Below are 26,884 nucleotides of genomic sequence, written 5' to 3' on the forward strand. Positions count from 1 at the left end.
AGAGTGAAAAGATTATATGGGTCATTTTATCACCAGTGAAATTCTTGAAAAGTAGTCTATAAAAAGCACCTAAAGAAGAAGACTAGAATCCAAACACTGTATTCACAAGGATCCAAATTTCTTTAAAACTCCAGTCATGGCAGGAGTAACACAGAGACCTAAGATGAAGTAGCTGCCGGGTTGTCATATTCAGATTAAACACTTAACAGACCAAAACTGAACTGCGTTTGCAAGCCACCGGTTTCAGTGCTAATGAAGCATTACAGGAGAAACTTCATTGTGTAGAATGGGAAGTTTATTACTTGGCCCCCATGATCTACCCTACACTTAGTCCACCAACACGGATTGCAAGCATTTTTCCCCTTCACACTGCTTTCTGCTAAGCAATGCTCTGCCTTCAAAGCCAAGTGCCTTCCTTGAACCTAATTAAAATGAAGAAACTTTTAATAGCTTCAATAACTCTAAAGAGCTCTACTCAGCTCTACCCTCCCATCCATCTCTCCAGACCATCTCCCTTCAAACAGAAAAATCCAGCTCCTGTGGATGTTAGGAGTGAGACGCTGGCCAGCTTACTCTACCAAGACAGTGTGTAATGAAAAACCCTTAACTAACCATTCGAAAATGAAAGCCCCCACACAAAACACATGACTTCTTTCTCCTCAATCCTCACATGCACTTCCCAGCCAGCTCCCAGAATTTCGGCGATCTCTGAAACTGGAGTGGTTAAGTTCATACCAATGTCAACCAGAGCAGAGACAAGGAAAAAAAAATCACTAACTTGGAAGGTTATTTAGGACAATTGTCTTTCACCGCCTTACTCCTCCCACTCCAGCTTGCTTGACCTAATACTAATATTTAAATGAAACAACCGCCAAGGACTGTTCCCTGGGGGCTCTTCTAGGAACCCAAGGCACATACAACGGGCAGAATCTCCCCCACCCCCGCCCCCAGAAGAAAGGGGGACACTGGGTCTCTGGCTACATCACCCCTCCCCATGCAGGCAAGGCTCCCCTGGGCTCCACACAAACCCGCCCAACTATTCTTGGATCAACTCACATCCCTGGATCACATCTGGCTGCTCTCCTCCTCCTCGCCCTGTACCCCGGCCACCCCACCCCCCACCCACCAGAGCTGCCAGGGAAAGGTTGAGCAAGCACATAAACCCACCCACCTGGGCTAGATTTTGAAGACCCAAGCTCGTGCGCTGCACCCCAGCTCCTCTGCAAGCTTCAGCACAGATGTTTTCGGCCTGCTCTCCTCCCCTCCAGCCGATCTGATCCGTGAGGCGCGACCCAGGGTAGTACCGCAAGGTCTCCCTAAGTCACCTCTGCGGCCCGCCCCTAGTCCGGCAGCAGCGCCCGCCTTCCCGGTGGCAGCTGAGGTCGGCAAAGGCTCGGCCGGTGGCCCACGACTCTGCTGCTTGGCCACAGAGGTCGACTCTGCCCCTCGCCCTGGCCGCTGGGCTCGGCCTCAGACCCGCCCTCCAGGACTCACCCGCCCGCAGAGTCCCAGCCAACAGAGCTGAGCCGACAGAGCGGGCGGGCGGCGTGGCCTGCAGCCTGCGGCGGGCGGTTCCCTTCTTCCCGGCTGTGGTCTGGGTCCCTCCTCCCCTACACCGGCGGCGTGTGGCTCCGGGAAGCTAAGGTAGGGACTGCCACCGGGGAGAGCTTGCCCGCAGCCTCCAAGCCTCTGAGATTCTCCAAGGAGAAGTAAGGGAACTGCTCCTGGCGTACAGAGTGAGCAGTGCACATAGGATCTCGCAAGGTCCTAGAGTGGCCTTGTGCTCAAGCCCTTTCCTTGACAACTTTTAAACGACCAGCATGCTGCTGCTGCTGGGAAAACTCAGCAAAAGCAATGCTCGTCCTGCAGTCTTGGCTTCTGCAGAAGGGCTCACTATCCCTAAAGCAGAGCTAGTCTGCATGCTTACATCCCCGAATGAGCTGGAGCTGGGCTAAGAGACACTCACTATGCCCTGCTGACAGAAACTGCTTACAGATAGATGGCTTTTCATTCTGGCCATCTTTGAAGGACAGACAAGGACTACAGGGGCAGGCAATCTCCCAGACAAATACACACTTCTGACACGCCAATGAGACTTCTGAGTATCTGAGGCTCAGTGAAGACAAAACGAAACTAACTTCTAAAATGTGCACACCTGTCCTCTACTTGGGAGAACACTTTACTGAACCTGGCAGCGACAAACAAAATTGGTATTTGTTTAACAAGTCACAGAGTATCTCGTGTTCCTTTAGCTCAGGAACCAATAGTGGACAATCTAATTGCTGGGCACACATGCTCACTCAGAAAACTTGGAATCCTGTCTGGAAAGTGTCACAGTGTCTTTGAAAATTCTAGACTGATAACTAAGCACTCTTGTACTTAGAAAAGCCACACTTGGCAATGAAGGGGAGGCCCTGGCTACAGAATCTTCCCCTTCAGGCCCAAAGATCTGGAAAAAGAATTCCGCTTACAGAAGAGGTCCTCAGCATGAAGGGAAACAACAAAGGTACTTTGTTTTAGAAGGCAGTTTTCAAGGCCCCTGACATGGGGGAGGGGCGCTGCACTGATCACATGAACCTGCCTTCCTGGATCTCAGTTTTCAGATCTAGAAGTGGAGTTCCCAAACAGAGCTTAATTTGCTTGCTTGATGCTGAAGCAGCAGAGTTTAGATACAGACTGCTCTGGTCCAAAGTCTTTCTTTTGTACAGCCATTGTTCATTCACTCGGATGTCTATTAACCATTACAACATGCCAAGTCCTATGCTATATGGGTCTAATGAGGACAGCTGTGTCCTTAAAGAGCTCTGGTGTGATGTGCATAATGGGCAATCTGATAACAAGGAGTACAAGGGCAGGAGGACCACCTAAGCTGGCTTTGAAGGGTGGAGACTGGAATGAGGAGTGGGGGACCCTTACCAGAACAGCTGGGGAGAATGTATCTTGGGATGGAGGAAGAGAGGAGGGAAATGGGGACACAAGACAGACAGAATTTAGTCAAAACTGGGGATGAAGAAGTGTCAACTAGAGACAGTCCCTGTGGTCTTGCCTTCAGTGGTAATTCAGTTTTAGACAAACTGGTCTTAAGATACCTCTTACAGAAGCACACAAAGTATTTTAAAGGCAGCTGGCATACCTGATTCAGAGCTCAGGAAATGTCTATGGTAGGTATCTAAATAGTTGTGTATTTCTAGTGAAGAGTGGGTCCTACCAATAATCCAGGAAGGATGCCAGAGAAACCCACATAACTACTAATATTTACAGCACAGGAAGGAGAAGTAATGTTTCCAAAGGTGAATAAGCAAAGGACAGAGACGCCAGAAAAGACAAAGAAGCGTGGGGGGGGGGGGACACCATGGAGGCCACAGAATATTCAAAAAGTAGCAAGTAGCCAAATGTCAAGTCCTTCAGACAGCCAAGCAAGATAATTTAAAAGTATCCTCTCACCAGGCTTAATGGCACCCAGTCTGTTATCCCAGCACTAGGGAGGGAGAGGCAGGAGGACCAAGAGTTCAAGGTTATTCTCGGAACATGGAGAGTCTGAGGCACAACAAACACATGCTCTCATTGAGCAGGGAGACACTGCTGAGAATCGCTCCTGTGGAGCGTGGAGAGAAGAAACTGAGAGGACAGGAGCACATTTTCAGGAACGAGACTGGAAAGGGATGTACAGAGACCGTGAAGGCCACAAATACGAGAAAGGAGCGGCCACCAAAAGAAAGGAAGGGAGCACAAGCAGGCACACACTGGGGTGAGGATGTGGTGTGGACTGATGGGCTGGGGGAGGGGCGGAGCTGGAGGAGCTGTCATCAACATCAGAAAACAAGAGCAGAGGGACACAAAACCACAGAAGCCTGGATGACAACACAGAAAATTAGAGGAACATCGGAGGCCATGCCTTGGAAGACTGGCAAGCCCACACAATCACATGACTGCTCTCCAAAGGTTCTATCCAGAAGAGCAGCACAGACTGGACACCTTTCAGGTGGTGCAGTCTGGGGCCTGGATCTTTCCATTACAGATCACCCATACATCTGGGTCACCCTCCTCAGCAGGAGCAGGCTTAACATGAAAGCATCAATGTTTGTAAGCGAGCCTCTGACAACTTCACACAGGCAGGTTCCTGACTTGGAAAAACTGGTTTGACTAAGCACACCGGAGTGAAATACCAGTACACAGGGAATGCCAATGATGGCTCCCATGATTCTTTGTACCATACTCTCGTGAGAAAGACCATAGAAACAAATTATGAAACAAATTCCTAACTTTTTGAGAGTCTCGGAGCAGGTTAAAGGGAAAAAAACAAGGAAAAACTCAGTTACTATTTCCATGTGTTCTTGTAGCTTTCCCTTTTAAAGATCAACAAACTGGGTTAGGGTGAAGTCCTTGCCTTGCATGCTCCATGAGAACCAGAGTTTGAGCCCTAGACCCCAAAGTGAGCACACTTGCAATCCTAGAGCACACAGGACGCAGGCCCTGGGGCTTACCAGCTAGTCTAGCCTATTTGGCAAATTCCAGACCATTGGGTGGTGCCATAGGAACAACAGCCAAAGTTCTCCTCAGGACTCCACAGGCCCTCCTCCCATCATCAACACACACACACACACACACACACACACACACACACACACACACACACACACACACTTTCCAGCTTATTTTGGAATACTATCATTTTCTCAACTAGTTAGGTTTTTTTTTTAATAAATGAAACCTGCCTGTGATATTTCATTTATCTATAGGTTATAATAAAACCTCCAGCCATGTAGATTCCAAGAGAGCATACCCCTAAAAGCAAAACCATGCACAAATTACAGAAACAGAAGGCACAAGAAATAGCCTTACGTCCCATATCAAGCCAGCTTACTGAATCATGGATGTGATTTTACCATCTGACAACCTGCTTTTTTCATGAATAAACAGTGTTAGACCAAGTAAATCAACGGGTCAGCATTCTACTGCTAGATGCAAGCAAATAGTTGTTATCAAATCCAAGGAGCACATAAGAATTTAAAGGCATGATTAGGACTGCTCTCTTTAGAACAACCTGTGAACATTTTTTAAAAAGTATCTCTGTATCAAGGCAAAGAGTCATGACCAATTACAAAGAGAGAATCCCAAGACACCTGAAAATAGAAAAGTTTTAAATTTTTGCAATGGGAAGATGGCAGAATATAGAATGTTCGCCTAGCGTGCACAGGGTCCCAGGTTCCAAACCGAGTACTGCCATAAACAATCCCAGCTCTATAGAAGCATTGAGAGGTCAGGGTCAGCTACGGCCGTGTACTGAAAACTTGTCTTTGATGATGATGACGACAATAAAGGAAGAACCTCATAGATACGACTCCGAAAGAAATTCATACCTTTTACTGAGAGATGGGCTTTCACAGTATTTCTGAAAGCTACTTAAAGGTATAGTGAAGTCTGAAACATTAAATATCAGCTTCTAAGTGAGAAGCTGTCCAAGCTGTGTGTTGTATTCCCTGTGTACCTATGTACCCGGAGGCACTTGATCTTGCATTATTTAGACATTTCGTTTTATAGAAACCCATCAGACATTTGGGTAAAGACTGAAAGTGAAACCAGGCCCACTCCACTTTCAGCCTGGGGCTCCTGACAACTTCCTGTGTGTCTCCTTTAGAGTGTGACACACTGCTACATCCACGCAAGACGCAAGCCATGAGAATGAAAACAAACAGCAGCAGCCCTAGAGCAGCAGGGAGCCTTTTCTTTTAGTGGGGGACTGGTGAAGACTCTCACACTGTGCTGCTGAGTAGTCTCAAGCTCAGTCTCAAGCACTGAGATTACAGACGTGTGCCACGCCACACTCAGCACTCAAACAGTTTCCTTAGGTAACACTGCCTTTACTCAAAGCAAGATAATGAAATGCTGAAGACCCAGAGAGGAGATGTCAAGTGTTACTTATGTAAAATCTTATAATAATAACTGCCAGTTTTTATGGGGAGCTCAGCACCCTCCAGTCACCAGGGCCTTCTGCCTATACTATTGTACTTAATCTTCCTGGCAAATTTTAAAGACTGAAAGAATTGAAGTCTTACCACTAAAAGCTAATGATTTTGTCTATCCAGATTATTCTTCACTAAGAGATGAGTTATATACTGTTTTAAGCAGATGGCTTAAAAATTAAAACATATGTATTTTTTCAGAAATTAAACACACACCAACCTGTTTTTCAGCCTTAAAATAATACCTCTAGAACAAAAAAGTATCTGAACATTCATTAGGTACCACATAAGAAATGAGAGACCTGGTTTTACAGTGTGCTAAATAGTGTATGAAGCCAGTAATATAATTTGTTGATCCCAAAGTTATGATCTCAATTCAGATTTTCTTAGAATACTGTATCACTCATTTAAACAAACTAGCATATGAAATCTAAACCACCAAAACCAGAAGGGGTGTTTTTAGAAAAACTGACATTTAATCATTTAATCATTAAAAGGTGTAATGGAATGGAGTTGAGTAGAGCAGGCTATGCATGTTTGCTCTAGGTTATAAAAAAAAACAGCATCTTGTGGGCTTGCCCTGAGTGACAAAGGCTGTTTTATGCAACAGCCTTTGCCCCATTTTGGATGAAAGTGCTGATGCAGAATGACTATCTGGTTTGTGCAGGTAAACAACTACCATCTGTACAACACAAACCATGGCACAGACCAGCAGTTAGCTTACTCATGCCAAGTACAACATTACCTACAAATTTAGCAAAGAGTTAGTAGACATGGGAGCATGCCAAAGCTCCCAGGTTCAGGAACACACAACACAGAGCAGACAAATGAAGACTGAAATCCCACAGACATATAAGAAAGGAAACCCCTCATACTGGGAGAGCGGTACCCACCTGACCTAAAGCCATCAGGAGCAAAGTATTAACCTGCAGTGAACTTGTGACTCTAGAAGCAGGTTGGTACACTTGTCTGACACACTTGAATTGCCATCGGTCTGAACTTGGACCTACACCTTGAATCAGTTCTGCCTTGAATGGGCTGGCTATGCACAAAGATCAAGTCCAAATGGATCAAAGATCTCACAGAACCTCATAGACGAGAAAGTGGGAAATACATTTGAACACATAGGCACAGGATACAACTTCCTAAACAGAACACCAGTAGCACAGACACTGAAAGCAACAATGAATAAATGGGCTCTCCTGAAACTGAGAAGCTTCTGTAAAGCAAAGAACACGGTCAACAAGACAAAATGGCTCCCTACAGAATGGGAAAAGATCTTCACCAACCCGTATCTGACAGAAGGCTGATCTCCAAAATACACAAAGAACTCAAGAAACTAGACTATCAAATAATCCAATTAAAAAATGTGGTACAGATCTAAACAAAATTCTCAACAGAACAATCTCAAATGGCAGTAAGACACTTAACGAAATGCTCAAAATCCTTAGTCATCAGGGAAATGCAAATCAAAACCAATCTGAGATTCCATCTTACACTCATCAGAATGACTAATATCAAAAATATCAGTGACAGTTTATGCTGGAGAGTATGTAGAGAAAAGAGAACACTCCTCCATTGCTGGTGAGAATGCAAACTTGTACAGCCACTGTGGAAATCAGAAAATTAGAGATCAGCCTACCTCAAGATCCTGCAATACCACTGTGGGGCAAATACCCAAAAGAGACACATTCACACCACAAGGACATTTGCTCAACTATGTTCATAGCAAATTATTCATAATAGACAGATCTTGGAAACAACCTAGATACCTCTCAACTGAAGAATGGATAAAGAAAATGTGGTACATTTACACAATGGAGTACTAATCAGTGGTAAAAAAAAAAAACAATGACATCCTAAAATTTGCAGGCAAATGGACAGAACTAGAAAAAACATCCTGAGTGAGTTAACCGAGAACCAGAAAGACAAATATAATATGTACTCACTCATAAGTGGATACCAAATATAAAGCAAAGATACCAGAAACAGATGGAAGCAGATGCAGAAATCCACAACTAACCAATGGGCCAAGCTCCTGGAATATAATCGAAGTGAGAGAGGAGCAATAATATGAACAAAGGAGTCAAGACCATGATGGGGAAACCCACAGAATCAGCTGACCTGAGGTAGTGAGAGATCACTGACTCATGGCTGACAAATAGGGAATCTGTATAAGACCAAACAATTCTCCCTTATTATAGGTGACAACGGTGTGACTGGGGCTATATATGAGGTCACAGGCAGTGGGTCCAAGATCTAACTCTAATGCACAAGCTGACTTAGAGGAGCCCATTCTATATGGAGAGGTACCTTGGCCAGCCTAGACACAGAAGTGTGGGAGTGGAGAGGAGCCTTGGTCCTGCCTGAATGAGATGATGGCACAGACTTAGTAGACTTCCTAGGGGAGGCCTTACTCCTAGGATGGTGGTTGGGGACGGACTGGAGAGAGCAGGAAAAGAGCGGGGGTGGAGGAACTGTGATTAGAATATAAAGAAAATTAATTTAAAAAAACTGTGACTGCCAATAACTTTATCAGAAGCATGTGGTGAATTACAACCAAGAAAATTGACTTACCTTATAAATACAGTTTCATTAAAAGTTATAAAATATTTTTAAATTATTTTAAATTATGTGTATCTGAGGGGCTAGAGGGGAGATGTGCACGTGAGTGCAGTGCCCAGAGTCCGGAAGAAGCTGGAGCTGGAGTTACAGGCAGTGTGAACAAGCAGCCTAGAATTTGGGAACCTAACCTGGTCCTTTGTATGAGTGCCATGTGGTCCCAACCACTGAGCTCTCTCTCCGGCCTTGAAAACACTACTGCTCAATAAATCCTGATACCATGGAAAGAGAAACACATCCATGTCTAAAACAAAGCACATTTGCATCACTAGTACACAGCAGTGTGGAGGTCCAGGGAGAAGGATCACGAATTTGGGGCCAACCCTGGCTCCACTAGGCTCCACTGCAGAAGCCTTCTGAAAAAGCAGCAATAAATAATGAAAGGCTTGGTGCACAGTTACCCTTCTCCTGTGCTTGTGACAGGACTGTCTTAAGAGTCTTTTCAATGAATTCATACTAGTGTTTTACTCTCTTCCACAGAAGAATATCATACATGACATTTGTGATACACATAAAAAGGCAGAATTTTAAAACATCTATATGAATTCGTAAAGCTTCTGCTTTGTCCATGGAAGAACAAAATGTTCAGTCTCTGCATAAAGAAACAAACAAAACCCCATAAACCAGCTGAATGTTTCTGATTTTTATCAAACCCAATTTCTGACAATCTTGCAAATAAATTTTAACAAAAAAATTGGTATCTTAAGAAAATAAAGGTTGGTCTCACACACACAAACACACAGATACTAAAATGAGAATGGAAATTTTAAAAATCTACAGACAATAAAACACCAGTTCAGACGACAAAAAGACATTTTACGACATTCTAATCCTTAGCAAAAGATCAATGGATGGACATACATGATGTTCTCCCTCAGATTTGAAACTCCAATGGCATACTGCTGAACCAGAAAGCAGCAGAGGAAAGTTCATCATGGAGTTCAGTTTAGACAGGCAATCTAGACCTATGGCATTATGCAATGATGTTTGTTCTAGAATACTCTCGCATCCCTCTTACTGAAATGTCACACCACCTTGGCTAGATCAGTGTCACACATGTTTATTAAATATGCCTACATCAATACAAAGATGTAAACACAGCTTATTTCACAATCATCCTATCCGGTCAAGAATGAGTAAGTTCTGATTTTGATGGAAAATGAAGTTTTCATTTCCTTTGATAATACCAATTTTGTACCACTTTTGAACAACTTGAACGCAGTGGCTTATCAGATAATTAGGCATGTGACACCCAAGCAATTGCTCTTAAAAAATCAATTCCAAATGACCTACCCCTTCTTGTTTAGTGAAGAGGTTGAGGCAGTCACTCAAGGCCACACAAGTCTCTCTAGAAGCTTCGGAGACAACTTCGGCTTTCTGAAGAAATGATGGAAGCATGTCTATAAACAAACACAAGTGGGAAGGTACAATGAGTGAGACTGGAGTAAGGGTAAAACCACAGGCATGCTACATCCACTAACTCCACATGTCCTCCCTGCTGTGCACAGGGACATCGGGTGCTTCTTCCCACTGTGGGTAAACCCCTGCTGCCATCACATACATCAGAGTACCAGAAAAGGACAGTCCTTAACAGCCTGCCACCCCAGAAGAACAGCTAAGGCTTTAAGAAGCCCACAGAACTGGACAGTTTTGTGATGCTGAAGGCGGGTGGCCAGCAAGGGCAGAAAGTGTTGCTTGTAACACAGCATTTCCTGTCATGACAGTATCTGCTGGGTAAGTAATTTTATTCAAAATTGAAGTGCTAAGAAGAGACAAAAATAATTCTGTGGTTGACATGGAGGCTAACATATCTGAAGGCGGCTTTAATTCAACTTCCTCTAGCTTTTATTTGGAAAATGTTTGGCATAAATTGATATTTGTACTTTCAAAAATGTATCCCCTATGAAAGCGTACTGCCTGTTGTTAGTGTATGCTCATGCTAGGAGCAAAGAAGAAAACGGCAATAGCAGACTCTGAGTCGCTCAGGCAGGACAAATCTTAAGCAATTACTCATTTTTGAAAAAAGAAAGAAGCCGGGCGGTGGTGGCGCACGCCTTTAATCCCAGCACTCGGGAGGCAGAGGCAGGTGGATCTCTGTGAGTTCGAGGCCAGGCTGGACCGATAGCCTCCAAAACAATACAGAGAAACCCTGTCTCATAAAACCAAAAAAAAAAAAAAAAAAAAAAAAAAAAAAAGAAACAGAAGAAGAAGAACAACCAATGCAGGTGAGAGAAAGCTGAAAAATAGAAATACATCACCTAAAATAAGTAAGATGCTGTGAATATCTTGTCCAGGTTTATGCACTAAAATAATTTAAATTTAATCTTCCAACCAATTAAAATTCTTAGTATCTAAGAAAACTTTTCATTAAAATAAAACTGAAAAAGAAAAATTTGAAGCGTTCTTTGTATTTCAAATAATCTTGACTTATTTAAAACAATGTTAAAACCATAAACAAAGCCAATTAAGCAAAAGAAAAATTAGCCATCAGCCACAGGTCGCACTAAGATGCTGCAAATAGTTGGGGCTGGAGAGGAATGACGGTCTGAGAAGAAAAGTTGAGGATCTGGGGCACATCACTAAAAGCACATGTGCAGGTGTTCACACCATCATGAAGGGGTAAACTCTAAACACAAGTCTTCTCAGTCACGCTTCAAATATTCCATACAAACTTGCCTACATTAATGAGACGTCAGGAAAAGGGTCCTATGTAGGAAAAATATTTATTTAAATTCATAAGTGAATAACCAAAAGGAAAATGAGTAAACACAGAAATTAATTACATTTCCTTAATATCAGGGCAGGCCGATCCCACAGTATCCCTTCTAGCACAAGACTCTGAAGGAACACCAATGGCGGAAAGCTGCTGTACTCTAAAATCTACGGCTTTCCACACTTAGTCTTTCAGTTTGGATCTTTGGTATACACCGTCAAGGTTTATTCTCTACTTGCTTGTTAAATGGCTAAGAAAGTAGCACATGCTGGATGTCTGGGACTCCAGCAATAGAAATGTAACAGATGTCACACACAACTGTTAGACACACAAGAGAAAAACAGATGCAGCCTTTGTCTTCCATAAATGTTCGGGGTAATCTAGTAATTTTCCACATTTGTGACACAAATGACATTAAGATGAAATCATGGGGGGGGCTGGTGGGGAGAGAGGGGAAGGAAGGGAGGGAGAGAGAGCTGTGACTGACATGTGAAGCAAACTTGTTTCTAATTTAAAATTTAAAAATTTAAAAAAATGAAATCATCAAATACATAAGGAACACCTGAATGTACCTCGGCAAACTCATTCTACAAACTTTGTGCACACACTCACACACACATACACACACTCACGCATGCATACACACACGCATACACGCACGCACGCACGGGCAGAGTTTCATTTCTCCTTATTTCTTGTGGCAGTTTGCTATAAAAGCTGAGGACCCCTGGCTAATGGTCTACCTCAGTATTATACAAGACCAGTTCCCAGGGCATGCTTCTTAGACAATGATGTTCACATACTGTCATACAGTAAGAAAGAAGACCTGAACTTTTAGAAAAGTGACCAACTAGGAATCACTAAAAATATGTCTTAGGCTGTTAATATTTGGAAAGTAAACTGCCACACATGAATGCAAAATGGTCACTGTGTTACCTTATTTGGCCCCTTATAATAATGTAATTGCTATTTTCGAGGTGAAAATTATTTTTATACTAAAATTATTTTTAAAGTCATGAAAGCTGCTAGAGGGGATCATATTGGGAAAAGCTTAACTTTAGAGACAGAAAAAGCTCACAATCTGTCATTTTTCATGATTATACTGTACCATTTTTAATTGGGTAAGCTTTAAAAATAATGAGAATGTACTTGTTTCTTTTGTCTATGTAGCCAATTAAGTCTCAATTTAGACAACCTCCCATCACAGAACAAGTTCACTAATGTCTATAATCCTGAAGATACTATCAAAATCTCTGAGAGCCAGGCTGCGTGTCTAAAATTACTTGTTTACCTAGGAGAGCCTTCTATTTTATTTCTTCCAAACCTTTATATGAGATATTAATTCTCTAGGCATCAAAAGTCCAATATTCACAAGTTTCTCCAACTGGAAAATATCTATATTGCCTTCCCAACAATAGTTCAAATGCCATTCTCCCTAGTAAGCCTCCCTTAAAGGTTTCTGTGGGGCTTGGAAACACTAACCAATGCATCTGTCACTCCATTCTGCTAAACCTCTTGACCACAAAGCCTACCTGGTAAGCTCCATGCCAGTGAGAAGCCAGCTCAAAACAAGGAATGGCCTCTAGTCTATACATGTGCACATACAAGCCCACACATGAACACACACAGAGAATAAAAGTAATATTTAGTCTGATTTTAGTCAGAATAAAATGAACTCCTCAGCATATCATTGATCTTTCTATCTCATAAAACAAAAAAAAAAAACAAAAAACAAAAAAAAAAGATCATTGATCTTTCTGGAAAGCGAAAAAACTGAGATGTACAAACAAAAAAATTATATCTCGTAATGTCTGAATACAATTGTAACTTTTAAAAATATCAAGAGATATGATGTTTACATGATCCAAGAATACAGATTTATCTACTGGCACAAATTAAGTTTGGAAACACTCATCCACTGAGTGCATACATCAGAGGTATTGGTATCTATATATAATAGGTATGTAATTTACACTAACTGCACTAAAGAATATGAAATATATAGCACAAAGTACCATATTAAATTAGTTAAATAATAAAGAGATTTCAGTGTTGTCATAGAACTCAAAGAATAAACAAATAAAGCATTCTTTGAAAATGAGCTATCCAGTGAAGGAAGTGGTTCTGGGATAGAGAAATCAGCTGTGATTGAGGGAGCACTGACTTGAATCTTAAAGAACAGTAACATTATTGTTACTAAATGCAAGCTGGATAAAATACTCCAACTAAAACCCTTGTCCTAAGAGAAGACAGTGCCACAGTAAGGTCAAGGCCACTCTAGAGATGTGGTATGACTTAACGTACCATTTACTGAACAGCAACCATGAAGATGGCACCATGCCGGGTGCAGAGATGAAGGTCTAAGAAGGGCATGTGTCTTGTGCTTTCCTGTTCCTTTTTATATTCTGGTTTGTTTGGTGTTTTGCTTGTTTGCTTTCTAAAAAGAGAGAAATAAGGGTGTCTCCGCACTCTTTATTCAGTGGGTAGGGAGTTGGAGAGGATCTGACAACAGTTGGGAGAACCCGTGATCAGAACATAGTGTATTAAAAAGTTTACAAAAAGGTATATGTTTGTGAATTATGTAAATAACAATTTAATGCACAAAGAAAGTTTCAGCAAGAAAGAAAAGAATGAGAGAAAGTCTTTGTCTTCACAGGATTGTGTTTAGAAAGACTTTAGAATACATGAAGAACCCATAAGGTGAATAGGAAAAAGAATGAATCATGTTAAAAAATTTTTAAAGCTGATTTTTTTTAGGAGACCCTATGAGACAGACCTTGTTAGACCAACTACACAGCACAGCCAGTAGAACTACGGATATGTGTTTTGAATTCTTTAACAAATAAGAGTGAGATGAAGCAGTAAAATTCAATCCAACTGAATAGAAACTCCCTCAAAAGCTACTGAGTGGTTTGCATAGCTCCTGACTGACACTATGAAAACAGAATTGAAATAAACAGTAATTAGGACAGGGCTATGACCAACAGAACCCCACCTGTGGGCAGGTCAAGGAGGCGTCCTGGTAAGGTCTGTGCCACAAAGAATAATGTGAAGATGTGTCAATGTGTGAGGCTGGTCCACATTTGAAAAACCAACATGACGTTGTCCTGATTGCTACAGACTTTGGCAGAAATAGAACACATTAGGTCATCCAGTTATACAAGCACACTTCCTCACCTGCTGGCCTCCTCCCGCCACCCTGAAAGCCAGCCTGCACCAAGGATGATGCTGTCTCCAGTGGCTACACAATGGAGCTTACTACAGGCGATCCCTGTGACCTCTGCCATTCCTCGTTCTTCTCAGACCCACCCAGTATGGGAAAGACACAAAACTACAGGAAGATTGCTTAGGCAGGAAGGGAGAGTCCACAATGATGTAGCATAGAGCAGGAGCACTGATGCCAGACTTAGAGATGTCAGAAAGTCTGAAGAACTACATGTGAGAAGACAAGGAAGACCTCCCACCCTGTGACCAACAAATGCTAAGAGAACCGAAACACAGGAAAAGTTCATATTGATGAACATAGGACAAAGAAAGACGAGACGAGAAAAAGACCAAGGTCATAGTCAACTGAGACTTCAGCACTAAGGCTTCAGGCAAAGTAGACCAAGGCCTCATCTATAAGAGACATCTCTAACTGCACTGAGGAATATTCCACTGAGACAAACAGAAGGATTGATGGGACAGAGAGAGAGAGAGAGAGAGAGAGAAAGAGAGAGAGAGAGTGTGTGTGTGTGTGTATGTGTGTCTTCTGGGGGGTAATGACGACAGAAAAAAAGGAAAAGCAATTGCAGGTATAGGCTGGGAAGCTGTGTGAAGGGGTGATGTATTTTTTTGAGAAGAAAAACAAAGAACATGGGGATAAATAAAGAGAAGAAAAGGGTTGACTGAAAATAATGCAACTTTTAAATTGAAAACTGTCTATCATACCGTGCTTTGAATTACTAAGCAGGTAACACGGAGTGGAACAGCTCAATTAGGGCAACGAGGCTGGCAGACTGGGTGGACAAATGGCGATCATCTCCTCAACCCCACCAACGAAGATGTTGACTAGAACAGCACCAGGTAACATGCACCAGAGCTCAAGGGGAGGCCAGAGACGAGATAGGGAAAGTCCAGGCTGATGTGGCAGGCTACAGAGAGCAAGGGCAGAAGAGGGTGTGAGAACCCGGGACAGAGACATATGAGGGGCACTCTGATGCACTTCCTCTATGCTGGCTAGTTTTTATGTCAACTGACACAAGCTGGAGTCATTTCAGAAGACAGCACCTCAACTGAGAAAAGTACTCTGTAGGACTGGCCTATTGCCAGTTCATTGTGGGTGATGCCATCCCTGGGTAGGTGACCATGAGTGCTAAATGCAAGAAGGTTGTTCAAGCCATTGGGGAGCAAACAAGTAAGTAGCGTCCCTCCATGACATCTGCATCACCTCTTGGCCCCAGGTTCCTGCTCTGTTTGAGTTCCTGTCCTGACTTCCTTCAGTGATGGACTATGATGTAGAAGTGTAAGGGAAATAAACCCTTTGTTCTCCGACTTACTTTAATCATGGTGCTTTAGCACAGCATAGAAATTGTAACCAAGACACCCTCCTAAATCACAGGAAAGGGTGCTTTGCCTATTACTCTATGTGGAGCTAGAATGATTGAGAATCCCTTAACCTGTGAGTCATCTAGTTATGAAATCCCAATTTCAAAACATCAGTCAGGATACAGAATAACCATTGAAGCCTCAGCAGGAGCAGAAAGTTACTTTGTAGGTAAGCCCTAACACACACCAATGAAGAGCTCAAATGAAGATGCAATCCAGGGGAGGGATATTCTGTAGACTCAAGAATTAGCTGCAGAACTTTAAAGTGATATCTGTGTAATGAGTAGAGAGAAAATTACAACTACATATACATTAGAAAGATCATGTTGCTGTGGGAAAACAAAAATTTTTACATTTATTTTATTTAGTATGTGTGTGTGTGCACCATGGCACACACATGGAGGTCCAGGGGAAACATGGTATCGGTTTTCTTCTTTCAGCATCTGAGTTCCAGGGATTTGACTAGGTCATCAGGCTCCATGGCAAGCGTCTTTACCCGCTAAGCCATCTTTCAGGCCTACAGAACATATTTTCAAACTTCCAGCTTCAATTTCTGGAATTAGAAAGGCAGTAAGATTAGAAGTTACAACCTCAAGATATTAAGGAAAAAGGAGACAAAAGAGAGAGAAAATAAACTAGAAAAGATTTTTTAAAAATCATCAGAAAACAACATAGAAGGATGGAAACCAGCTCAGAAGATTCTTGTGTGGAACAGCAAGGCCCTGGATTCAATCCTGGCACACAGCCAGCATAAAGCAGTAAATCGGAGTGCAACATGAAAAACGTGGAAACTTTCAGCGAAACTAAGAGCTAGGGGATAAAATAAGAAGGCTCCATAAGTGCCTGGCATTTTCTCTTCTGGTGGAAGAGAAAAAGGGAACAAAATTTTAAGAGAAAATGGTTTAAAAGTTTTCCAGACTGAAGACAGGTCACCACTGAGTCTGAAAGCTAAGAATCAGACTCAAGCAAGCTATACACAGAGGAACAAACTCCAAAGGTACAGGCAGAATAAGACGGCACAGCATCAAAGACACAGTCAGAAGCTTTGCATCACCAAGGGAAGCAGAAAGGAAGGCAGACTGCCTCAAAAGCATCCTATTTAGAACACTGGAAGTCAGAACAGGTTGGGATTGCATCTTGAAAATAAATGTACATAACCAGGCCTGGGGTGGAGCTCAGCAGGCAGAGTGCTTGCCTTGCATGCAGGGGGTGAGTGGAAAGACACTCAGAGACGGGGGAAAGACAGTGTGTGTCAGCCACAAGTGAGATCCAGAAGTAGCGAATATAGAGGTTCAGCAGGCCCATGAGAAAACCGGAAGTATCCACAGCTGAGGCTTCCAGTAACTATCTTAAGAAGTGCCTCTGGGTACACCAAGAGACAACATAAGCAACAAGGCATCCCCTGCTGCCAGAAACTATGCAGCCACCAGAACCTCAGCCTCATCCCCGCCAGCACCTAGAGGAGCAATCACCTGAGCCACAGCATTGCCTGCATCTTGACGAGTGACCAGCAGAGACATGGCGCTGCCTACACCGAAAGGAGAGACCATCTGGGCCTAGAGCCCATCTACACCTGGAGCAGTGATCACCAGAGGCTAAGCCCTGCCTACACCCGCAGGAGTGTTCAACAGAGCCAGATTCCACAACTGTACCAATTGAAAGAAGAGGGACACCACTAAAGAACAGGCTCTACCTCTGATTGGAGGAAGAGATGGATAGACAACAGTGTAAGATCACACTCAACACAGAAAGCAATAGAGCATGACCAGAAACTAGTGGTTCTACAGTAACAAGACCTGAACATCCCAATGCAGATGAAGCAGAAGAAAGCAACACAAAAATCAAGATGATTGAGGCACTTAAAAGGAAATGCAAAACTCCCTAAAAGAAATGAGAGAAAAGACAAAAAAAAATTTAAAGAAAACCAAGAAAAAGCAATCAAAGTGGTGAAAGACTTGAAAACTGAAATAGAGGCAATAAAGAAAGCACAAACAGCCGGGCAGTGGTGGCGCATGCCTTTAATCCCAGCACTCGGGAGGCAGAGGCAGGCGGACCTCTGTGAGTTCGAGGCCGGGCTGGACCGACAGCCTCCAAAACAATACAGAGAAACCCTGTCTTGTAAAACCAAAACAACAACAACAAAAAAAAAAAAACAAACAAACAAAAAAAGAAAGTACAAACAGAGAGAACTCAGGAAATGGAAAATCAGGGTAAATGACCAGGAACTACAAATACAAGCAGAAACAACAGAATACAAGAGATGGAAGAGAGAATCTCAGGCATTGAGGACATGATAAAGGAAGAACATTAATCAGTCAAAGAACGTGTTAAATCCAAATATCTAGGAAATCTGGGATACCCTGAAAAGACCAAACCTAAGAATAATAGGGATAGAGGAAGGGAAAGAAATCCAGCTCAAAGGCACTGAAAATATATTCAACAAAATCATAGGAGAAAACTTTTCCAACCTAAAGAAAGACATGCCTGTGAAAGTACAATAAGCTTACAGAACACCAAAAAGACTGGACCACAAAAAAAGTATTCTTGCCACATAATAATAATAAACAAAATAATCAAAACACTAAACATGCAGAATAAAGAAAGAATATTAAAGGCTGCAAAGGAAAAGGGCCAAGTAACATAAAGGCATACCTACCAAAAGTATACCCAACTTTTCAATGGAAACAATGAAAGCCAGGAGTCAGGCATTATGTATGCAGACACTAAGAGACCACAGATGCCAGCCAATACTACTATATCCAGCAAAGCTTTTAATCACCATAAGTGGAGAAAACAAGATATTCCATGGCAAAACCAGGTTTAAACAATACCTATTCGGAATCCAGCCCTACAGAAAATACTAGAAGCAAAACTCCACTGGAAGGAAGTTAATTATATCCACAGAAACAAAGGCAATAAATAATCCCATACCAGCAAATCCCAAAGAAAAACACACATACAATACCACCCCAACATCAAAAACAAAAATAACAAGAACAAGCAATCACTGATCATTAATATTCCTTAATATCAATGGACTCAATTCGCCTATAAAAAGACTCAGGCTAACAAACTGGATATGAAAACAGAATCCATCCTTCTGCTGCATACAAGAAACACAAAGACAGACATTACCTCAGAGAAAAGATTTTCCAATCAAATGGACCTGAGAAACAAGCTGGTATAACTATCCTAATAGTTAACAAATAGACTTCAAACTAAAATTAATAAAAAGAAATGAAGAAGGTCATTTCATATTCATCCAGGAAAATCCATCAAGATGAAGCCTCGATTCTGAACATATATTCCCCAAATACAAGTATAAAAGAAACATTACTAAAGTTTAAATCACACATTGAGCCCCACACACAAATAGTGGGAGACTTCAACACTCCACTCTTATCACTGGACAGTCTCCCAGAAAGAAACTGCATGGGGAAATATAGGAACTAACAGACGTTATGACTCAAATGGGCCTAACAGACATCTATAGAACATTCCACCCAAACACAAAAGAATATACCTTCTTCTCAGCAACCCATGGAACCTTCTTTAAAATTGACCACATATTCAGTAACAAAGCAAACTACAACAGATACAAAAAAAATTGAACTACCCCCCATAACTTATCGAATCACCATGGCTTAAAGTTAGAATTCAACAACACTAAATAAAGAAAATCCGTAACAGATGAAAATTGAACAATGCTCAACTTAATCACCATGGGTCAAGGAAGAAATAAAGAAATTAAAGACTTCTTGAAAATTGTTGCTGGAGTTTCTTTCCAGCATGGCCACAAAGCCGATTCATCCCAAATAAACACATGGATGCTACATTAATTATAAAGTTGTTGGTCATTGGCTAGAGTTTCTTATTAACCCATAACTATTAATCTATGTATGCCTACATGAACTTATCTTGCCAGAGAACGCCTGGCGTGGCCTATTTTCCCAGTCTCTACATGGTGTCTCTTTACAGCCTCTCTCTCTACATACCTTCCCCAGAATTCTCCTGGTCTGGTTTCCCTGCCTATGCTTCCTGCCTGGCTATGGGCCAAACAGTATGGTATTCATCAAACAATAAGAGAAACATATATACAGAATGACATCTCCCATCAAGAATATCCAAATTAACAAAAATAGAAATGAAAAAGGGACATAACAACAGACATTGAGGAAATCCAGAGAATCATCAGGTCATACTTCAAAAACCTATATTCCAAAAAAATTGGAAAACTTAAAGAACTTCAAAGAAACAATACCAATACTCCTCAAATTATTGTACACGATAACAGAAGGAACTTTGCCAAACTCTTTTTTTTTTCAAGGCTTCAGTTACCCTGATACCAAAGCCACACAAAGATACAACTACAGACCAATCTCCCTCATGAACATTTATGCAAAAATACTCAAGAAAATACTGGCAAATTGAATCCAATAACAACAGAAAAATCAACCACCATGATCAGATATGTAGGGATGGTTCAACATACAAAAATCCATCTATGTAATTCACCACATAAACAAACTAGAAGAAAAAAAACACATGACCCTCTCATTAGATACTGAAAAAGCTTTCAAAAAAATTCAATACCCCTTCATGATAAAGGTCTTGGAGAGAGCAGGGATATAAGGAACATACCTAAACATAATAAAGACAATATAGAGCAAGCCAACAGCCAACAGCCAATATCAAACTAAATGGAGAGAAACTCAAAGCAATCTCACTGAAATCAGGAACAAGACATGGATGTCCACTCTCTCCATACCTATTCAATATATTACTCGAAGTTCTAGCTAGAACATTAAAACAACAAAAGGAGATCAAGGGAATACAAATTGGAAAAGAAGTCAAATGTTTATTATTTGCCAATGATATGATAGTATACATAAGTGAGCTCAAAAATTCTACCAGGGAACTCCTACAACTTATAAACACCTTCAATAATGTAAAAGGATAGAAGATTAACTCAAAAAATCAGTAGGCATATACTATATGCAGATGATATATGCAGATCATAAACAGGCTGAGAAAGAAATCAGAAAAACAACACCCTTTACAGGGTTCCTCTGTGACTTTGGAGGCTATCCTGGAATACCCTTCAAAAAAATCACAGAAAAATTGTTCATATAACTCAAAAGAACAATACCCAACTTCATATGGAAAAACAAAAAAACCCAGTATAGTCAAAACATTCCTGTACATTAAAGGAATTTCTGGAGGCATCACCATACCTGTCTTCAAGTGATTAGAGCTACAGTAATGAAAACAGCTTGGTATTGACATAAAAACAGACAGATGGACCAATGGAATACATTAGAAGACCCTGATATACATCCATACACCTACGAATACCTGGTTTTTTACAAAGAAGCTAAAATTACAAAATAGAAAGAAAATGTCTTCAACAAATGGTGTTGGCATAACTGGATGCGGGCATATGGATGATTGCAGATAGATCTATATCTATCACCATGCACAAATGGATCAAAGACTTCAACATAAAACCAACCTCACTGAATCTCATAGAAGAGAAAGTAGGAAGTAACCTTGAATGAATTGGCACAGGGACTACTTCCTAAATAGAATGCCAGTAGCAAACTGAGAGAAACAACAAATGGAACCTCCTGAAACTGAAAAGCTTCTGTAAAACAAAGCATATGGTCAACAAGACAAAACAGCAGACTACAGAATGGGAAAAGATTGTTACCAACCTTTGACAGAGGGCTGATCTCTAAAATATACAAAGAACCCAAGAAACTAGACATCAAAAGACCAAATAATACAACAAAAAATGGGGTACAGATCTAAACAAAGATCTCATTAGAGGAATCTCAAATGTCTGATAGACACTTAAGAAAGTGCTCAAAATTCTTAGACATCAGAGAAATGGAAATCAAAACAACTGTGAGATACCATCTTACACCTGTCAGAATAGCCAAGATCAAAAACTACGATGAAAGTTTATGCTGGATAGGATGTAGAGTAAGGGAAACACCCCTCCATTCCTGCTGGGAGTGCAAACTTGTATAGCTGCTCTCTAAATCAGTTTGGCAGTTTCTCAGAAAATTGGGGATCAATTTATCTCAAGATGCAGCAATACCATTTTTGGGCATATACCCAAAGGATGCACACTCATACCACAAGGACATTTGTTCAACTATATTCATAGCAGCATTATTTATAATAGCCAGAACCTGGAATCAACCTAGATACCCCTCAACCAAAGAATGTATAAAGAAAATGTGTTACATTTACATAATGGAGGTAACAATGACATCTTGAAATTTGTGACAAATTGATGAATTGAAGAAAAAGCCATCCTGAGTAAGGGAACCCAGAATCAGAAAGACAAATATAGTGTGTATTCACTCATAAGTGGATATTAGACATAAATCAAAGGACAACCAGCCAATAGGCCACAACCTCAGAAAACCTAGGTAACAAAGAGGACCTTAAGAGAGATATATATGGATCTACCTGGCAAGGAGAAAAAAGATAAGATCTTCTGAGTAAATTGGGAGCATAGGGGCAAGGGGATGGTGGAAGATGAGAGGGGAGGAAGGAAGGGGAATGGGGAAAATGTATAACTCAATAATTTAAGAAAATGGCAAAAAAGACCTATGAGTCAAGGGAAAAAATTAAGAAGAAAGTGGTAATAAGGGCAAAATAAAGACACAAGCAAGTGAATGTACATAAAATAAATTAATAAAACCCCAGAGGTGAAGAACATGATAGAAAAAGCTACATGCATTAACTATGGGATCCTTGTGGGCCAGAGGTCAAACCACTGGAGTAACCTGGGTTCCTCCCTATTTGGTTCTTTCTTTTCTAACCTCTCCTCTCCTTTTTCCCTTCTCTTTTCCACCCTCCCTCCCTCCCTCCCTCTGTCCCTCTCTCCCTCCTTCCCTCTCTCCCCCCTTCCTTTTTTCTTCCTTCATTCTTTCTTACTCTCCCCCCCACTTTCTTTAGCTCTATAGACCAGGCTAGCCTTGAAGTTACAAAGGTCCACCTGCCCCTGCCTCCCTAGTGCTGGGATTAAAGCTGTGGTGCCACCAATGCTTGCTTTATTTTTGGTTGTTTCTAAAAGTCTTAGTGATTTGAACAACCTCACATTTAATAACCAAACATATACTCCTTTCACTCTGACTCTTAGAGAAGTAAGTTGCAAATATATAAGCTAGGTAAGTCATTTGTTTCATTCACCAGAGAAAGGGAGAGAGGAAAGGGAGAGGGGGGAAGGGAGGGGAGAGGGAGAGGGGGAGGGACAGGGAGTGTGAGAGAGAAAGAGTATAGAGGGATTCAGGGAGAATGGGAGATTCCATATATGTGACAAGCTCAAGGTTGGGAGACACCACTCACAGAGGGGAGGAGGGCTGTGTAAAGCAACAGACCAGAAGTTGCCATACAGAAAAGAGATGGGACAGTGTGACCAAGATCATCAAGGAGTGAAGGGGTGGTGCCACAGACAGACCTGGGGCATGGGACAGATAGACAAAGTCACCAGCACTGTTAGGCCAGGGTCCTGGAGGATATATTAGCCCTACAGTAAGACAGACGCTGCTGCCCTTTGGAAATCTGCTAACATGACTTCAAAGCTGGCTTTCTTTAATTCCACCAAGGCTCTTTGGAGAAACTCACAGGAAACACCCATAATGACTACATCACTGTAGCTCATTCTTTGGAGGACCTGGAGAAAACTTTGTTCATAATGCTAAATCCTCTGCCCACAGCAGAAATGAGTCTTCCAGCTTCCCTTTCTGCACCAAGCATGTAAATAGAAGCAGAATGCTCAGGAATGTGTCCATCCTACATGTGCATTCCTATATGAACACGTGCGGGTCTCCTGATAAGCCTTCTTTGTTCAAGGACAGCACTGCACTCAAACAATGACAGTGCTCTCCTTACTCAAGGATGAATCTCTACTCTCGTCTGCTTGTGCTTGCTGTGGGTCTGTGTATTCACCAAGAGGCAAACCCATTTTGTACTGTTACAGAGGGAGCAAAGATAAACCTCTCTGCACCCATCCCTTGAGAGACCCTCCTGATTGCTGAATTCATCAGAGGTCCAACTCTAAGCAGGTCTCGGTAATGGAACTTTGTTCCACAGAGCACAGCAGAATGGGCACAGAGGAGCATACCAGCACAGGTACAAAAGAGAGGCTCAATCTAAGATTTTTGAGAGTAGTGTTATCAAAATGAGAAATGGGAGTTGCTGAGATGGCTCTGTGGTTAGAGGCTCAGTGGTCAGATGGCTCAGTATCAGAGGGCTTAGTAGATAAAGGTACTTGTGGCCAAGGCTGACAACCCATGTGCCACTCGCCTGGACTCACTTGATTCCTACAAGTTGTCCTCTGTCCTGCACACATGTTATGGCACAAACGAGTAGTCATGGTGCACACACACACACCAATTGACGGAGGGTCAGAGTGGGGGTCTAGGGTAATGTCTTTCTCACTCTCTGTTTCCTTACCTTTGGCTACATCACACTCCTTAATCATTTTGAGAAAGTTGCAAATTTCCCTGTCTAGTCTCTGTTGGCATGTTTGTGCTCTCTGAAAGAAAAAAAAAGACAAAATTAAAACAAACCATTAAAGGACTTTCAAAATTACATATGTATTAATGTTTCTATCAAAACTTGCAATTCAGACACATAAGACTCTTAACAAGAGGATACAGATGAAGCATTTCATGAAGTAGTTTAATAAGAACAAGTATTTAATTTCAAACACATCCAACATTAGTCGTGTAGACACCACACAACTGCACAGATTCATAATGCTCTCTTGCTATGCCGTGCATATGCAGAGTTAACTGCTTTGACTTAATAGATCTGAATAAATTCCCCCCAAAATTATAAAATGTATTTTTCTTTTTTATTTTTCTTTTCTTATCTTTTTTGTTTGTTTTTGAAGACAGGGTTTCCTCTGTGTAATAGTCCTGGCAGTCCTAGAACTCACTCTGTAGACCAGGCTGGCCTCAAACTCACAGAGATCCACCTGCCTCTGCCTCCCAGTTGCTGGGGTTAATGGCATGTACCACCATCACCCGGCTGTAAAATGAATTTCTTAAGGATACAATTTAAAACTGTTTTTTGTTTTAAAAAAATCCAGATGGCCCTAACATTTGGAAATCATAAGCTGATTTTTCATTCAGCATTTTAAATACACGCTGCCACCACCCACACCATCAGACCAAGCAGAGCACTTTCTTAACCAAGCTAAAGCCCATGAAAATATGGTAAAGTTAGTTATGGAGAGCAGTCTCCCTTGAAATTTTAAATTTCTTCACAGTAAGGTCCCTGGAAGTAAAATGTGAATATGAAAATCCATCATCTAACTTGCGTCCAAGCCTAGAGAAAATTCAAAGAACAAAGTACAATCACTGTCAATTTTATGCTGGTTTTACATAGCAAAAAGAATAAGAAAATCATACTGGAATTGCTGGACTGTAGTAACTGAAACTATTTGCTCTGTGAACCAGGACTTTGTAAGTATTAGAATCACTGCTGTGGGCAGAGTAACGGGTTCGGCTTCCTTACTCTGTACTCCTAACCTCAACTGGCCCATCACAAAACATTTGCTTATTCAAAATTAAACTAATGTAGCTGTGTACCAAGGTGACATAGGTAAGTACTCTTTTCTCCTATTTCACTTTATAAATATTTTAGCTCTTATAAAGCTCAACCCAACCACAGCAGAGTTATTAATGGGACTACATTAGTGACAGACAATGCTCTCTCTTAAATGTGTATCATCCCTTATGTTTGAGACTCCTAATGACATCTAAATATAACACACATTTATTTATTTATCGAGAGAGGAGTGCTTATACTGTGTAATTTAAAACCCTATAGAGGTTTGCTGCTCATTTTTTCAGACACTGCCTGTGAATACAGGTTGAAAGGTGGGAAGTCCCTCCAGAAACACTCACTGCAACTAAATGCATCACTCTTGACTTACTAACAGAAAACCATTCTCACACTAAGCACATAATTATTCCTGACATGGCCAAGTCAATGCCACTGCTTCTCATTGCCTTCCCATGGTGCAGGTTGGCTACAGGAGCACTGGCTCCATCTGCAGACTCCTGATCAGACGCAAGGCTCAGCACAGCTCCTGGGTAAGCACCAGGTGGGTCCCACCCTCCACAGTACCATCTGTAAATCCTGGAGTCCCAAGCCTCTTCACTTAGTATATTTGTGTCAAAGCTTTTTTAAGAATGCTTTTTGGCTCAACGGTTTTAAAGGGACATAACAGCTAGCTAAAGAAGAGTCGAAGAACACCAGTACTAACGTAACTCTGATGACACTAAAAGAGGACAGAAAGCTTCATTACAATAAAGCACATTCTCTAATTTACTACCACCCCATTAATAATTATAAAATGCAAACAGACAAAAAAAATAAACAACAAACTCTTCTGGGGTAGGCAGTAGCCACACACCTGAAGCCACAGTATCATGGATTTTTGCCCAGCCTGGGCCATATATTGAGACCAGGTCTCAAAAAATAGTGCTTGTGAACACTTGGTGATATCTGGCATGGCACCTCACTATTGACTTCTATACCATTAACCTTAGCCACGGAAATGGAGTTTTAAATTTGATTTATTCATTATATAAGTGAGGTCCCACTATAAACATTATTGACAATATTTTTAACTTTATCCAGTTATCCAGGCAGAGTGCCTACACAACAAGGGTGGCACCATGAGTGCAGAGGCCCAGTGCACTAGAAAGTTCCAACAGTGAGCAACCCACTACAATACGCATCTACCGTTCCAACTTCCGTCCACACACCCCTTAGCTATCACTTCCCTGACTCAAGATGACGTTCATCTACCTTGTCCTGACTAGGAGGGCCACTTAACACTGATTCAAGGGAGTGATCCGCAAGAGAAGCATGGCGTGAGTAGAAGGAGCTACATCCAAGATATTTGCTGGAGTTCGCATGGGATTAAGAAGTGAAGCCACTGCACTTAGAATTTAGCAACAAAAAG

At 41.6% G+C, this 26,884-nt stretch overlaps 1 protein-coding gene across 7 annotated transcripts in view; it reads right to left on the reverse strand.

Moving 5' to 3' along the window:
- Osbpl1a (oxysterol binding protein like 1A) overlaps positions 1-26,884 on the reverse strand; it is a 193,227-nt gene that overhangs the window by 92,453 nt on the left and 73,890 nt on the right. For 5 of the 7 annotated variants that reach the window (XM_040757850.1, XM_040757852.1, XM_040757851.1 and 2 more), the window contains 2 exons: positions 24,358-24,439; positions 9,879-9,985 (listed from right to left, as the gene is read on the reverse strand). In XM_040757850.1, the coding sequence (XP_040613784.1) occupies positions 9,879-9,985; positions 24,358-24,439 (189 nt within the window). Of the gene's footprint in view, positions 1-1,171; positions 1,883-9,878; positions 9,986-24,357; positions 24,440-26,884 lie in introns of those variants that run through there. The other 2 variants (XM_013124160.3, XM_013124164.3) reach the window with 2 other exon arrangements.

Source organism: Mesocricetus auratus, unplaced genomic scaffold (genome assembly GCF_017639785.1).
Source record: "Mesocricetus auratus isolate SY011 unplaced genomic scaffold, BCM_Maur_2.0 Super-Scaffold_100015, whole genome shotgun sequence".
Classification (NCBI taxonomy): Eukaryota; Metazoa; Chordata; class Mammalia; order Rodentia; family Cricetidae; genus Mesocricetus; species Mesocricetus auratus.